This window comes from Acanthochromis polyacanthus, chromosome 15, assembly GCF_021347895.1.
Source record: "Acanthochromis polyacanthus isolate Apoly-LR-REF ecotype Palm Island chromosome 15, KAUST_Apoly_ChrSc, whole genome shotgun sequence".
NCBI lineage: Eukaryota > Metazoa > Chordata > Actinopteri > Pomacentridae > Acanthochromis > Acanthochromis polyacanthus.
Genome location: NC_067127.1, coordinates 30,223,604 through 30,240,039, shown reverse-complemented (window position 1 = coordinate 30,240,039; position 16,436 = coordinate 30,223,604). Strand labels below are relative to the sequence as shown.

General features: G+C 38.5%; 1 protein-coding gene across 3 annotated transcripts in view; it reads right to left on the bottom strand.

Annotated features, from left to right (window-relative positions):
• sult6b1 (sulfotransferase family, cytosolic, 6b, member 1) overlaps positions 1-11,551 on the bottom strand; it is a 30,430-nt gene extending 18,879 nt beyond the window's left edge. Inside the window, exons 1-2 of one of the 3 annotated variants that reach the window (XM_051959665.1) lie at positions 11,259-11,551; positions 9,214-9,427 (exon numbers count right to left, since the gene is read on the bottom strand). In XM_051959665.1, the coding sequence (XP_051815625.1) occupies positions 9,214-9,397 (184 nt within the window). In that variant the 5' untranslated portion in view covers positions 9,398-9,427; positions 11,259-11,551. Of the gene's footprint in view, positions 1-9,213; positions 9,721-11,258 lie in introns of those variants that run through there. The other 2 variants (XM_051959663.1, XM_051959664.1) reach the window with 2 other exon arrangements.
• Positions 11,552-16,436: the final 4,885 nt, after the last annotated feature.

Below are 16,436 nucleotides of genomic sequence, written 5' to 3'. Positions count from 1 at the left end.
CCTGTGCCGTTTGACACAGGTGTGATGCCATAAATCATAACAAAGAAAAAAAATGAACATGTAATTTCTTTTATTTTTAATTTTGCAATGATGAAAGAAACCTGAACTGAACATATGTACACGTGTTCCTAACAGTGGAAAAAAGGGTGACTGCACATACTAGAAATATTTTACTATTTATACTTTGAATTTGTTTTCATACTTGTCTGCTCTGCGTAAACACAGCCTGCAGTTCAACACAAAGTCCCAGGATTTTTCTCATGGAGCTATCGGTCACAGATGAGTCATTAATGGCTTGTTAAAGCTCGTGTCCGGAGTTTCTGTTTGTTTTCAATTTATGTATCATTGTTTAACAAAGCTTAAATGTGTTAGTCTAGTTCGATACTATAATATAATGTTAGTATAACGCGATATGAAAATTTATTCTTGAGCTCCGCCTTCCTCTCATAGACCCCCATGTTATTCCAAAAAGCGCCGGTCGCTGCCGACCAATCAAGTTCGAGCTTCAGCTTTGTCATGCTGTCAATCAATGGTTACGCGCACAGCAAGCAAGTCCATGCAGAGGTGGGCGAGCTACGCACTACGCAACCGCGCGCACATTTGTTTTGCTTGTGGAGGAGAGAGCATCAGGGATCAGCAACTTCCAGAAAAGTTACCAATCCCACGGCTTGTCAGGCCAAGAGACTGCAGGACGCTTTTTGGCTCGGGGTGCTCGCGTCGCTCCCCGACCACGGCCTCCATAGCCCGCCTGACGGCTTCGTTTAGATGCCCGACCTCTGGAGGAAGATGTTGGGGCGTCTGGGACATACTCTTCGTCAGAGGAGTCATGCAATTCTGAACTCTAGATAGAAATAAATAAACAATGTAACACATATACACGCGTAAATGCACTAAGTTTGATAAACAACGTCATCGAGAGGGATACACGAGTGTAATCACATATTGAAACTTTACTCGTTCGTCCTAGCAGATTCATGTTATTTTGGTATTAGGACAAGTTAGACTCAATACAGCATTCTAACGTAATTCCTTTATTATTTACTAAATGTACTAAATGTAGAAGAGTGGAAAACAGCAAAACAGGCAAGATGCTGCAGCACTCCTGTCAGGTACTGCGCGCGTGCACAAATAAAGGGGTGAAATCAGAGGGAGGGACCAACAGTGTTTTGGGAGACGCTGCGATTTAAACTCCGGACACGAGCTTTAATTGTGCTGATGACCAAAGAATTTTTTAATTTGTTCCAGAATATCGTTAATACCAACAGTTTATTTTTGACAAATTTTAAAAACGAGACATGTGAATAAAGTGATTTTGATGAAATATCATAGCTTTGAGCTTAAATTTTAAGAATTTTTCCAATAGAACCACACATCACACATGACTGGTTCCATGACCACTTAAAAGTTTAATATTTCATAAATATTTCTGCTTTTACAGTTTCTGGCTGTGATTTATGGTTTATACTTTGCAATTTTTAAAAAAATGGTAATCCACCTGTGTTAATTTTGCTGATTGAATTTCTGTTTACCGACATGTTCAGCTCCTCACATTTGCAGCCTCTGATGGTTTTGAGTTGTATTGATGCTGATTATTAAAGATTTATGATCCAGGTGAGTTGGATGTCTCAGTTAAAAACACTGTAAACAAACTGTTTCTTTTGTTAAATCACAACCTGCTGACATTTTCTGAAGGTTGTTGAGTTTGACTCCTTCAACAAAGGCACCTCAGGGTATTAAAATAGAGTTTTTGGAACAGATTTGAGGCTGATATTTACTCTTTCTGCAGTTTTTTTCTTTTGTTTTCAGATTTCACTGTGAGCTGATGGTAGAGTCTTAGATTTTGTTGCCTCTCAGGTTGGCACTAAACTTTGCAATGTTTTCTTTCATTTGAATTTCAACAGACGTCTCTGACTTAAAGGGGTTTAGCTCATGTTTACATTGTAGGAGTGCATAAAAGTCACAATCATTAACAACCAGGAGAAGTGTGGTCGAAGGTCAAGGCGTGGACGTGTTGTGACACATGCTTGAGCATGCGCCTACTGCAAACAGGTGGAAAAACTGCACACCTGAATTGTTCCTGTCACGCTGTACATGAAGAGAAACTGACTGGCTGCTGTCCTGAAGCTCAGATATGATAAGAAACTGTCAGAAAAACCTGAAAAGGCGGTTACATTTCTGCTTTACAGTGCTACAGCTGCTGTTTAAATACCTTTAAAAGTTTGTCTTGGGAGATTTTTTTCACTTGGTCAACAGCAAATAAAACGGGAAAATAAAGTCCAGTTGGAGCATCAGATTGGTGCCATTAAATGCAAAATCAATGCATAGGAGATATTTTGCAGAAAAATGACACTCTCTCAGTCATTTGAGGCTTTCCAGCGACACAATCCATCAACTTTTTCTGCAGCACAGCATTCCTGTTTGACTGCCTTTCAGTGTAAATGCTGTATTTCTGCTGCTAGCGTCACAGTTAGCACCAGGCTAGATGACTTTGCAGTTGTAGAAAATTTATGTTGTGTAGTGATTTGCCTTTTAAAGCACAAATCTGCTGCTTCAACTGGAATTAATTTTCACGTAAAGTGGTTAATTTTGCTTTAGCCGTCACTTTATGATGGAACAAATCTGCACAAACAAATGTTTGGTGGGATTTAAATGGCAGATTTAGCTTGTAAAGTGCATTAAATGGCAGATAATCAGTATTAAATGGATGGAATGAACAGAATTTAAACATTTTAACACTGGAAAGACTGGCTTTTTGACTACTTTTCAATGCGAATGCTATTTTTCTGCTGTTAATGTTGCAGTTAGGTGCAGTTGAAATGAATTTGCAGAAAAACTTCAGTTTGCAGTGATTTGCCTTTGAAATAATGAAGTTACTCCTTACACTGGACTTTATTGTAGCCCTGTAAGGTACAGTCAATTCCAGCCATTTTCAGTACAAAAAATCGCTAATATTTTATTTGTAAATAAAAATATGACGAGAAATACAGGGAATATTGGACGCGCATCGCGAGGTGCATTTCCTCGAAAACGACCTATTTGTGGATTATATACCGACTTCAAGACATGTTTTGGACAAAATATTTTACTGGATTGTTTCGTCTGGATGTCCAAGGTTGGATTATGGCCGTTTTTGTGGAATATTTTCATCTGTGTGTAATAATGAACCCGCAAATGTGAGTCGCGCTGTGTACGTTAAAGCCGTGTATATCCCAGATAGCAAACTATGGGTGAATCAATGTTGAATCTATGTTGAGACCTAAAGTCGAAATTATACAGAAAGCGCAAGGTTAATAAAATGTTGAGTCAACGTTTGCTTTTCAACCATAAATTACACTTTACCCAGATAGCAAAAGATGTTAAATCAATGTTGAATTAGGGTTAAGAAGGTTGAATTGTGGTTACGGTTGAAGACTGATGGTTGGATCAACGTTGATTCAACAACATTTTGTCAACATTGAAGTTTGTGTTTAAAAGATACCATTGAATCTACATTGTATTTTGGTTCAATTAAAATGTTTGACAGGTCAATGTTTAACTAATGTTGAATCTATGTTTGCAAACATGTAATCTATGTAAGCAAACGTTGACTCAACATTTTATCAACCTTGCACTTTCTGTATAATTTCTACGTTAGGTCTCAACATAGATTCAACATTGATTCACCCATAGTTTGCTATCTGGGTAGAGAACGGATGGATGGATATTCATTGTTTGTCGGACAAATGTGTTTATATTACCCGCTGTGGTAATCACATCTGAAAGTGATTTATACTGGCGGATTCATGAGAATCTAAGTTTACATCAGTGTATAATGTTTCTATCATCGAGTTGGCTGTGTCGTTCTATTTCAAAAAATGCTCATGCAGATATCAAAACGGCCCGCCTGCGGGCCGCTGAACAGCAACGGGTTAACTTATGTTTGCTAGTTCACCATTTTTTCCTGTTTTGCTGTTCATTCTGTCAATACTATTTATACATTTATTTATTATTTGAAGGAAAAATCTCCAAAAAGAAATGTTTGGCAGGATTTAAATGGCATATTTAGCTTGTAAAGTTTACACTGCATGAAAAGCCAGATTATCGACCCTGTGAATTCCGGAAAACCTGCCGAGTTCCCCATAGTTATTGGCTGTTTACAGGCTGTGAACAGCTAGTCAGCAGGGGCTGAGAACGGCCTAAAACAGAACATGTTTGTGGGGTAGGGGGGTGGGTGTGTGGGGCAATGGGTGAATGACACTTCACACCTAGGGCAAGGCAGAGGTGTGAAAACTAATTAGCATCTAGCCAGCCTGTCTCCCGTGACTTAGGACACCGACTGGATGAAACAAGACATGGCTGCAGAAAAATACTGTCATGATTGGTTGATACATCTGTTGCTATTGGTCAACCCCAGGGCCATGAAATCCCTCCCCCCATCCCCCACCTCCTCACCCCCGCTCATAATAATAATAATAATAATTATTATTATTATTATTATTAACACTTTAATAAATATGGGTCATGTAAAGTGTAAAAATTAGTTAACCTACATATACTGACAGTCAATAGAAACTTTGAGGTAGAAATGTACGCAGAATTCTACTTGTAGGGGGGTTGTAATTATTCATTGTGGATTTACTGATGATCTAGTGCCCTGGTAGTTGAGATAATGATGAGTTGTCATTTTGTCATGATTCATTGCACATGGGTTGGTCACTTTGCAAAAGTGAACCAAATACACACCAAGCAATACTCAGTGAGTATCTGCACAATTTGAGAATGGGTTTTGAAGGCCTATATAAAGGCCCAAAAAAGGCCACCATTGTTAGTCCAATGAACAGCATTATGCCGCGTCTATCACATGAACAACGTCTCCGGGCACTGGGTATGGTGGAGGCCGGTTTGAGCTACAGTGATGTAGCCAGGCATATGGGCTGTTCCCAACCCACAATCAGAAGTCTGGTCCAAAGCATGCGCCGACGGATTGCTGCCTGCATCAAAGCAAATGGAGGCCATACTCGGTATTGACTGCTGTGACTTTGTGTTTGGCAAGTGTCGTTTTCTTTTGTGAAATTCTTTATTTTGAAATCATTCTTGAAACTTTAGATTTTTGTTTCTGTATGCCAATATGCTGAACAAATGATTCATATGAAGAAAATCCAGTTTCGGGCTTCAAAATAAAAATTATGTTGAAAAATATGGTCTCAAAGTTTCTATTGACTGTCAGTGTACTTGGTATTGTTAACCAATGAGCTATCCTACAATCAATGATAATTTATTGGGAGGGAAAAAAATATGACATGTTGATAATGTTGAAAATTAAGAGCTTTATTGAACAGTATAGATTGCAAGAGTTCCAAAAATTAAAATTAAAATTACAAGATAAACTGTATTAAAAGGAAAGACAATTTACAAAAAATGAAATGTGTGTGTGTGTGTGTGTGTGTGTGTGTGTGTGTGTGTGTGTATATATATATATATATATATACATATATATATATATATATATATATATGTATACACACATTTCAAAACAAATTAAAACCTAAAAAATGAACCAGTTCATCTCTTACTCCGAGCTGGTCTCAGGCATCAGCTCTGGCTTAAAATGTGTCTTTGCTTCTGCTGTGTCATACTTATGTGGCTTCTGTCTGTCCACTATGAAAACGCCTGTGATGTGCAGCTGTGTACCTTACATCAGCCTCAAGCCTCGCTTGTAGGGTGTTATGTATTCTTCCAATTGTAGTGTATAAACGATTTCTTCACAATTTAAATCTTCTGTCTTTATTCTAGGTCCTCATTTACTAAAAAATATCCTTAGTCAAAAATAATAGTTGCAGCAGTCTCACCAATGAAAAACAGATAAGAGTCTTGGAGCAATCTTCAGATTCAAAGATAAAGTGTTTATTCCATGCAGTACAGGGGTAAATCTGTCTGTGCCCTCTGATGCCCTGTCTTTTATACCCTTTGGCTCTGGGGTGTCCACGCCCCAGGTCCATCTTTTTTCTTTGTGACAGTTGGCACTCGCCTGACACCATTACATCATTTATTCTCTTTTTAACTCCTGGTGCTTTCCTAAAAGAATAATGATAGTTGTGTAGGTGCACCAAGAGATGCCAATTCCATCCTTCTGTCACCATGCCCAACCAATCAGAGCCTTTATTTTATCTTGGACCATCTCAACAGATACATTTTTGTTTTTTCACACCCAAGGTACCTCCTCCTGTCCTTACATGACTTCGCCTGACACATAGTTACAGCCAACTGTACCATTAAACCATTAAAAACCATTGAATGAGAAGGTGTGTCCAAACTTTAGTCTGGTAGTGTGCATGCAATGTTGACAGTGTATCATCAGATGTACCCTGAACCAGGGGCGATTCTAGGATCAGATGTCTAGGGGTGCTGAGCACCCAGAGGTGCCTGGCCAGGCAAGATAAATTTCACTGTTTTGTACATTTTAACGCAATTTCATTCCCACATTTGTCAAAGAAAAGCAACACTTCATGAAAAAGTCTGTGACTAAACCATCCAGTCTGATAAAGGATATTTAAATGCTGAGTCACAGCAAAGAAGGAATGCTCTGGAATCTTAAAAGAAACCTATCACAACCCTAATTTCTTGGAAAAGTGACTAATTTAGATGCAGCAGCTCCTTAACATACACATAAATAGCATGTATGTTTCTGGAGTAAACCAGCCCCCTATACTGAGTACCAAAAACACCAAAAATGGACCTTGGACTTTATTTTTGACTTTTATTTGAAATGCGATGCACAGCATTTCTGTCCCTGATCTGCTCTCTCTCATCTTCCCGAGTCTCTCCCTGTTCTTCTCCTCCTTGTATAATGAAATTAAGTAAATATTAAAGCATACAGATAATTAGGAAAACATTGATCCAACTTACAACATTACTCATGATAGATAAACCATTTCATTTTACACTCTTACCTGATCCTGGCTCTTTAAAAAAAAAAAAAAAAAAAAAAAGCAGTCTTATGTCCATGATGAGGCTGGCTGTCTGTCTGTCTGTCTGTCTGTCTGTCTGTCCACACACACAATAGGAGTTATAATGTTAATGGGCATCCAGTCAGTTAGGTAGTCAGTAGCACCTTGACTTTAATATTAACACATGCACTGACACAACAGCTAGCTTCTCTCAGTCCAGTTCAAACAGACACTGACCACTTGTAACGTCTGCTAGCTAGAAAAAACGTCAGCTAACTCCTACCTAACAACATAAACAGTAACCTGTGATTAAAAGCAGCAAAAACGAGGACTTGTAATGATAATAATGTGTTGGTACTGAGTGGTAGAAGTTAAGAATTGTGCCACGTATCCTAATTTAAACCAGGTACTTCCACTGCTACGGAACATATCCTTCTGTGGGAGGCAGTGCTTAGCTCCGCAGGTAAAGCGTAAAGGCTCAGAGCCTGAGTTGGGAAAGTTGGACGGGATCAAACCATTTTTGAGGCAAGATAGGGGGAGAGGAGTGCTGTATTTTTGTTGTTAAAACATTACGTATCAACCAAGTGCTGTATGATTTTTACACTTTTCTGGTTCGTTAAAAATAACAGGGACATGCAATACAAAAAAAATCTCTCAAACTTTAGGGGTGCTGGGATTCAATTTAGGGGTGCTTGAGCACCCCCAAAAATGGGCTAGAAACGCCTATGCCCTGAACACTGTAACTACAGTTGATCATTTTCCCATTTCATGCAAACTTGTAACATATTTAAATGACGGCTCTAAAGCAGAAAGGTCAGCATATGTACATGCTGGGTGGTGTGTTTTAAGGAATCCATCCTTGAACCTCTGACAGAACCACGACCAGCCATTATGAAGCAGTTCATAGCTATTAATGTCAGGTCAGAGAGTACTATAGACACGTAATTGCAGGAGTTTCCAGGCTTCATCCCCATCCCAACAGACATTTTTATGGAAAGTCAGTAGAAATTTGGAAGTTGAGGGAAACAGACACCTCATGTCATCATTTCTCCCTGTTGAGGGCATTGCTGGCAGATGTGTGGTAAACACATCCACTGTACAGTTAAGCAACATAAGAGAAAAGGTGACTGTAGTCATGCTGCTCTGCATGGTGTTTGAGATGTAGGATTTTGACAGTGTTAAGTGCCTGTGATGCGCTTTGATTTTACTTTTATAAAAGCTGTATGAACCCTGATTCAAATAAAGTATAAACTGTATAGTTTTGTTTGTGTAGGGTCCTTTTTCTCTAAAAACCAATGCAAGTGTGAAAAGTCAACCCCCACCCCCAACCCCCTACCTTACACCCTCCACACCCACCAACCCTCCCACCACAGACACACACCCACCACTCTGATTTGCATTTGTATAGCTCACAGTATTCTCAGTGACTCTGGAAAAAAAAAAACAACCCAGCCGTCCATGTCAATTCCTGACAATTCTCAGTAGTTTTTTGTGCTTCCTGCAAATTGCTTTTTACTGCCATTGACTTGAAATTCCACAGAAATTTTCAGTGCTGTTTACTGTCGAAAATCTCTCTTTTCATGCAGTTAAATGGCAGATATTCAGCATGAAATGGCTCAGAAACTGCAATTAGCTACAGCCGAGGTGAATTTAAATACGTGCAAAATCTTGGTTGTGCAGTGATTTGGCTTTTAAAAGCACAAATCAACAGCTTTATTTGGAGTTTATTTTGACTTTTAGTGGCCAATTTAGTGTTTAATATTGTTTGCATTGTTCATACTGTTTATGATATTGAACATTCTGTCAATTCAAACTGTTTCTACTGCTCATAACATGTATTTTGTCTTGCATCCATATATGCATATATTCATGTATTAGTATGTTCAAACTGTTTATGCCTTTTTTATGGTAATGTACTGCAAATAATGTACTTTACTGCTGCTTTTGCTTTTCTGTTTTCATGCTAAACTGCATTTTGTTGTTTTAGCACTTGAAATCTGTGCAACAACAATCAAGTCTAATCTCTAAAATCTAATCTAATTTTGATGCTACTCTCACCTCAGTTGTAATATAAGGGAAAAAAATCTCCAAAAACAAATGTTTAATGGAATTTAAATGTCAGCTTTACCCTGTAAAGCCCTTTAAATGCCAGACGATCAGTATTAAATGGCTCCAATCTGGACAAAACGAAGACTGTTTCTCTCATGGGTCAGAGGTCACAGCATCCAGCGTTTAAATAAAACTAAATCACAACCAAATTCTCAGACAGATTCTCAGCTTTACTCACCACATTTGGGATAAGCTACCAGCATGATGTCATCCTCTCGGGCCTCCATGGTCTCCACGGCCTTCAGGTTCTCCTCGGGACACATGAGTCGAGGGTACAGCACCCCTTTGTATGTGTACATCTTCTCGGCGTCGCTGGTCTTCTCCGCCATCTGGATCTTGGTCATAACGTCGCTGAAGCTCATCTTGACGATGTGTGAAGCTGCAAACAGTAACTCCAGAGAAAGAACAAGAAGAATGAAGGTGAAGCAGGAGGTTAGTTTCTGTGCAACCGAACGTCCATCTGCTGCTGCGATGAAAGAGAGCGAACAGCAAACCAGGAAAAAAGGGTGTGTGTGTTTTTATGTGTGTGTGTAGGAGGAGGTGCCTGCTGCCTCCTCCTCCTTTTACTACCACACACACACACACACACACACACACACACGAAAAAAATGCATGTATGGACTCTTGCAGGGATGACTGATGAGCGATGCCTGTGCAATGTTCACCAGATGGGAGGTTCATGCTGATAGACTGACTGCAGACACACACGCACGCACGCACGCACGCACGCACGCACACACACACACACATTGTTCAGAGCAGATGCATTCATTTAACCCTCTGAACTCCAAAATCCACCAGTGGGTTTGAAAACATTAAAGAATTCACAAAAATAACACCATTTGTCTGAGTTGGAAACCAAAGAACTGAAACAGTTGACAGATTTCTAATTTTCTTGCACACCAGTCAAAAATCAACCAGGTCTTATGTTAAAATCAATACATTTCACTAAAATCATTTTATTCTATATGTCAAATTCCTATAAATTATGCCAATGATCAAAGATGGAAACTATGAAACTTTTTATGACTTCTAACTTTCTGATGGTCTGTGAATGTATCATGTGTAGGTCTAAAGAGACAAAAAATTTGATCTTTTATTCTACATGTCTTTTTTTTTTGCAAAAAAATTAAAGAAAATCTGAGTACCTTATTGCAACTGAGAAGTCATGACTGACTGAAGAGTCAAAAAAATCAACAAGATCTTAGCTCAAGATTATTATATTTCTAATTTGATCCCTTTATCCTACATGTCTCATTGAACAATTCCTCAAAATGTTGCCATTTACAAGAGTTAGAAACTATAAAACTTTTAATGATTTCCAATTTTCTGATGGTCTGTGAATGTATCATGTGTGATTCTATCAGGAAAAATAACCAAAAACCATGGTATGTTAAATAGTTTTTAATCAAAGACATTGCATGTCTTATTTAAAAAAAAATCCCAAAATGACACTATTTATCATTTATTGGAAACTATAAAATAGAAGGAGTTGATTTCAGATTTCAAACTTTCTGATGGTCTGTGAATGTATCATGCATAGATGTAAATAGCCAAAAAAGGTTACATTTTATTGAACTCACTTTATTCTACAAGTCTCATTCAACAAGTTGAAAAAATGGGCAATTTGCACCAGATTGAACAAAAAAAAAATTAAAAAAATCGGAGCTCCTTGTTGCTGAACTGAGAAGTACCATGATGGACTAACCTAAAAAAACAACAGTCAAAAATTAACCAAATCTCAGTTAAAAATTATTATAATTTACCACAATCATTTTATACTACATGCCTGCTTTACCAAAAAATTTAGACTTAAACTGACTTTACTAATCTCCAGAGGGAAATTCTGCAAATACATGCATTACCTGGGAATTGAACCCAGGTCACAAGCTTGGGAGTCTCACATACACCACTACATCAGCAGTGCTGTTTTGCACTAAGTTAAAAAAAAACAATAACAAAGAACTAAAATTCTGCTCTCCTTAGTACAACGAAGAAGCCACGACTGATTCAGTTGAGAACAACTATTGAAAATTCTGAGTTCTAAGGTTCAACTGCAGACAGCGTTTCCACAGAGAGACTGAAAGAAAACTCAAAGCTACTGGATCAACTAAAAAAATGCAGCATGGCTCAAAAGCAGAGGAGCAAGTTGTTGGAAGATACAGCATGGTGAAACATGTTTCTACAGCTGATGAGCAGGGGTTGTAAAAACAGAATACTTACCGTTTCCAGTATTGGTGACTCCTGTGGGCACTTGGAGAAATACTGAGGGCGACTTATGGCTATTAACTGCCATTCTGGCAAGAGGACATCTGAGTTCTCTTCATGGCTGCTCCGTTTTCATAGAGGTGCAGGAATTTTAGTTGGCAGTGAAAAATGAGCCTTGATGTCACAGGAGAGAAGAAACACTCAGTTTATGGTTCAGGAGCAGCAGCAGTTATCTTATTTTTCCCTTCATTAATTCTGGTTTTCTTCGAGCAGCTTCTTTAAGAAGAACCTTAAAGAAAAGATTTGAAATCCCACTTCCTCAGGAGGTCGGTGGTGAAAACGGACTGAAAGTTGCTTCCTGTTGTGCAAGGGCTTGTAGTTTCCTTCAAGGTTTACAAAAAAATCTTCTAAAAGTTCCTCTTTTGCTTTGGTGTGACCTCCACATGCATATAAAGTCCATTAAAATATCTTCAACTTAAACTGACATCAGGTCCTAAAAAAGCCATCCGACATTTCCCTACTGATGCCAAAGTTCTTCAAATAGTCCACTTTGGACACCATTCCTTTCTAGTCTTTCTGTTCATTGTCTATGTAAGCAGTCATACAGTGCATGCTGGTAGGCGTCACTTCCATCATTCTTATTTGCAAAATGTTGGAGTCAAGGTTACTTTATGTAAACCAGGGATGTCCTGAATGATTTGTCATATCTGGAAACTCTTGGAAACATGTTAAACTAACCATTGTGGTTCTAAACTGAAGACAGATTGAGCAGCTATATGTCTTATTTATCGCAGAAAACACTGATGTCAATCTGTAATTTCTGCATTTCATGCTGCTGTCTTTTCACCTTCTGATACACTGAAAGTTCCCTTCAGTAAGAAAAACAACAACAAGCTCTGAGCAGCAACTTATAAATATCAGGTTTTGCAACAGATTTAGTGCAGTGGTTTAGACCCAGAATTATCTTTTTAAATGAGAGTACTCACCTTCCTGCTTGCACCAAAACTGTTCCTCCGTCACTAATCCCACGAGTTCTATTAATGTTTAAAAAAGTTATTCCAATGTTTGAATTATGTTTTAAGGATAATTCTCTTTTCAAACAATATTCCGATGAGGTTATATGTTAATAAGAAAAAACAATTTAATCTGAACATTCACAGGATGTTTGGAGGATGGTGTCTGATTATGCTCCATGATAACAAAGAAAGAATGTTATTGAAATGTTTTCAGGATGTTATTGAGGCCTCAGATGACAGAATGATCATCACATAATGTTCCTGTAATGTGAAATATTAACACACGTATTTGTCTGATGCCCTAAAATAGACAACCCGGTCTCACAAGGATTCGTGAAACTGTCACATAAATTAATCTATGGTTTCGTGCGCACGAACACGATTTTCTCATGTTTTTCGTGGTGCACACAACGAAATTCAAACCAATGTATTTCAAGTGGAGGATATTTCGTGCCACTCAGAACGTATTTAAAACTACTGCAACTATGGGTTTGATTTTATTTTCATATCTGAATCTTAATCATACCTGAATAGAACGTTTAATTAATCAAATATTCCTCGAGTGTCATATTTCTCCTCGGTCAGATTTAAGCAAGTTAGGGCATTTTGAATGGGTATATTATATTTTTAATGTAAAAGCGTTGCGAATCCAACGCTATATTTTGCATTACATCGTCCCATATTTATAATGTAATGCAGGGGTCGGCAATTAGATGTGGCTTCGGGCCAAAATTTGTGTAAACATCATTCGGCCGTTTGACCGAAGGGCCGGTGTGCTGATATTTATTAAATAATTTTGCTTACTGGGTATCTGATGCCCATATAGCTCAGTGGGTTAAGCAGGTGACTCATGTACAGGAGCTGGTCTTTGACACGGTGGCCTGGATTTGATTCCAGTCCGTGGCCCTTTGCTGCATGTCTTTCCCCTATTTTTCTCCGCTTTTCCTGTCACTCTTCACCGCGACTATCACAATAAAAAGGCAAAAAGAAAAAAAAAATTTGTTTATTTGTCCATATGCGGCCGAATGGGATGAGCGTCCAACCATTCATCAGCCCTGTACAGGCACGTCGGCCCACATGCGTGCCTGCGTTTCAAGATGCATTTCAAATGTCAACACATAGTCCACCACATAGTGGGTGGAAAGAAGCATATATAAGTGTAAGCAATTTAGATTCTGACTCTGTTATACATATATAATATCATTTTCTGACACATCGTTTTTAATATACAGTGCCTTGTGAAAGTATTCGGCCCCTTTGAACTTTTGAACCTTTCGCCACATTTCAGGCTTCAAACATAAAGATATAAAATTTTAATTTTTTGTCAAGAATCAACAACAAGTGTGACAATCGTGAAGTGGAATGAAATTTATTGGATATTTGAAACTTTTTTAACAAATAAAAACCTGAAAAGTGGGGCGTGCAATATTATTCGGCCCCCTTGCATTAATACTTTGTAGCGCCACCTTTTGCTGCAATTACAGCTGCAAGTCGCTTGGGGTATGTCTCTATCAGTTTTGCACATCGAGAGACTGAAATTATTGCCCATTCTTCCTTGCAAAACAGCTCGAGCTCAGTGAGGTTGGATGGAGAGCGTTTGTGAACAGCAGTCTTCAGCTCTGCCCACAGATTCTCGATTGGATTCAGGTCTGGACTTTGACTTGGCCATTCTAACACCTGGGTACGTTTATTTGTCAACCATTCCATTGTAGATTTGGCTTTATGTTTTGTATCATTGTCCTGTTGGAAGATAAATCTCCGTCCCAGTCTCAGGTCTTTTGCAGACTCCAACAGCTTTTCTTCCAGAATGCTCCTGTATTTGGCTCCATTCATCTTCCCATCAATTTTAACCATCTTCCCTGTCCCTGCTGAAGAAAAGCAGGCCCAAACCATGAGGCTGCCACCACCATGTTTGACAGTGGGGATGGTGTGTTCAGGGTGATGAGCTGTGTTGCTTTTACGCCAAACGTATCGTTTTGCATTGTGGCCAAAAAGTTGGATTTTGGTTTCATCTGACCAGAGCACCTTCTTCCACATGTTTGGTGTGTCTCCCAGGTGGCTTGTGGCAAACTTCAAACGAGACTTTTTATGGATATCTTTGAGAAATGGCTTTCTTCTTGCCACTCTTCCATAAAGGCCAGATTTGTGCAGTGTACGACTGATTGTTGTCCTATGGACAGACTCTCCCACCTCAGCTGTAGATCTCTGCAGTTCATCCAGAGTGATCATGGGCCTCTTGGCTGCATCTCTGATCAGTCTTCTCCTTGTTCCAGGTGAAAGTTTAGAGGGACGGCCGGGTCTTGGTAGATTTGCAGTGGTCTGATACTCCTTCCATTTCAATATGATTGCTTGCACAGTGCTCCTTGAGATGTTTAAAGCTTGGGAAATCTTTTTGTATCCAAATCCGGCTTTAAACTTCTCCACAACAGTATCTCAGACCTGCCTGGTGTGTTCCTTGGTCTTCATGATGCTCTCTGCACTTTAAACAGAACCCTGAGACTATCACAGAGCAGGTGCATTTATACGGAGACTTGATTACACACAGGTGGATTCTATTTATCATCATCAGTCATTTAGGACAACATTGGATCATTCAGAGATCCTCACTGAACTTCTGGAGTGAGTTTGCTGCACTGAAAGTAAAGGGGCTGAATAACATTGCACGCCCCACTTTTCAGTTTTTTATTTGTTAAAAAAGTATAAAATATCCAATAAATTTCATTCCACTTCACGATTGTGTCCCAATTGTTGTTGATTCTTGACAAAAAATTAAAATTTTATATCTTTATGTTTGAAGCCTGAAATGTGGCGAAAGGTTGAAAAGTTCAAGGGGGCCGAATACTTTCACAAGGCACTGTATATGCATGAATTATATTGATAGTCTGTATGTGATTTATAAAATAATTTTCTCTGATATATAACTTTTATCTATTATATATATATGTGAATGATGTTGATACTCCATCTATGATTTATATCACTTCTATCTATTGTTTTATATAGAAATATGTGTTCATTAGTCAATATTTTGTTTATATATGTATATAAAGCGTAATCATATATTGTCTCTTCAAATTATTAAAATAATTGACTTTACTGCCATTATCTGCTTCTCTAACATATATTAGCGTGTGTGTGTTTACAGTGTTTGCAACCTGTCTACAGTCGAGCTTAATTTCAGAATATTCTATTACCTATTATTATTATTATCTATTATTCCCGCTATGAATATTAAAATACGCCAAACCATTTGTCCTGTATCATAGCTACATGTATGACGTTTGCAGCAAAAAAATAAAAATAAAAAACGCATGAAAATCAGTTTAATATTCAGAGTTAAGATAGGGTGACCACAAGTCCTCTTTTGCCCGGACATGTCCTCTTTTGAGAGGCTGTCCGGCCTGTCCGGCCTGTCCGGCTGGCGTTTATAAAGTCCTTCAAATGTCCGGGTTTTTGATCTTTTTTTTTTTTGATCTCTTTTTTGATCTAGCTTGAGCGCGTCACAGACCAGTGTATTTATCATTCACGTTGAATGGTTCCTTTGGAAACACGCTCTGAGAGGCGGAGTTTGAGCCGAACCCCGGAACGTGTATTAATCATTCACAAAGCAGTACAGAGGCACTCCACACTCACTCCTCGCAGGCTGACAGGCAGGTAGGCACACTGTGAGAGAACACTCGAACCGAAAGAAAATACCGAAACGCGAATGTCATTTCACTGATGAAATGCGAAAAAAGTACCCCCGTTTTCGTCCGGGTCGTGTCAAATGGGAGGCAGAATGTCCAGTCTGCAAAGCTGGGACTTATGTCTCTGTAGCTAATAAGAAAAGGAAAAAGAAGGAAAAAATGGACTGTTGACTTGAGGCATTATTTCTATATTTTTTTCATTTGCCATTAGACACATTATTTTGAAGAATGGGCTAACTGAACATTGAAGAATAGGCTACCTCTCTTTTTCTTTTTGTTTAATATTTTGAGGCATTATTTCTATTTTTACATAATTGATAATTGGGAGGTTATTTTGAAGAATGGTACTCTACCTCACTTTTCCGGTGTTAGTGTCAGACTTAAGAGAGATGATTATTTCTTATTTTGTTAAACATCTGAATACATGTGTTCCTACACAACTTGAGTCAATAACTATTAAAGACTAGAGCATGCCATATTTGTATGTGACT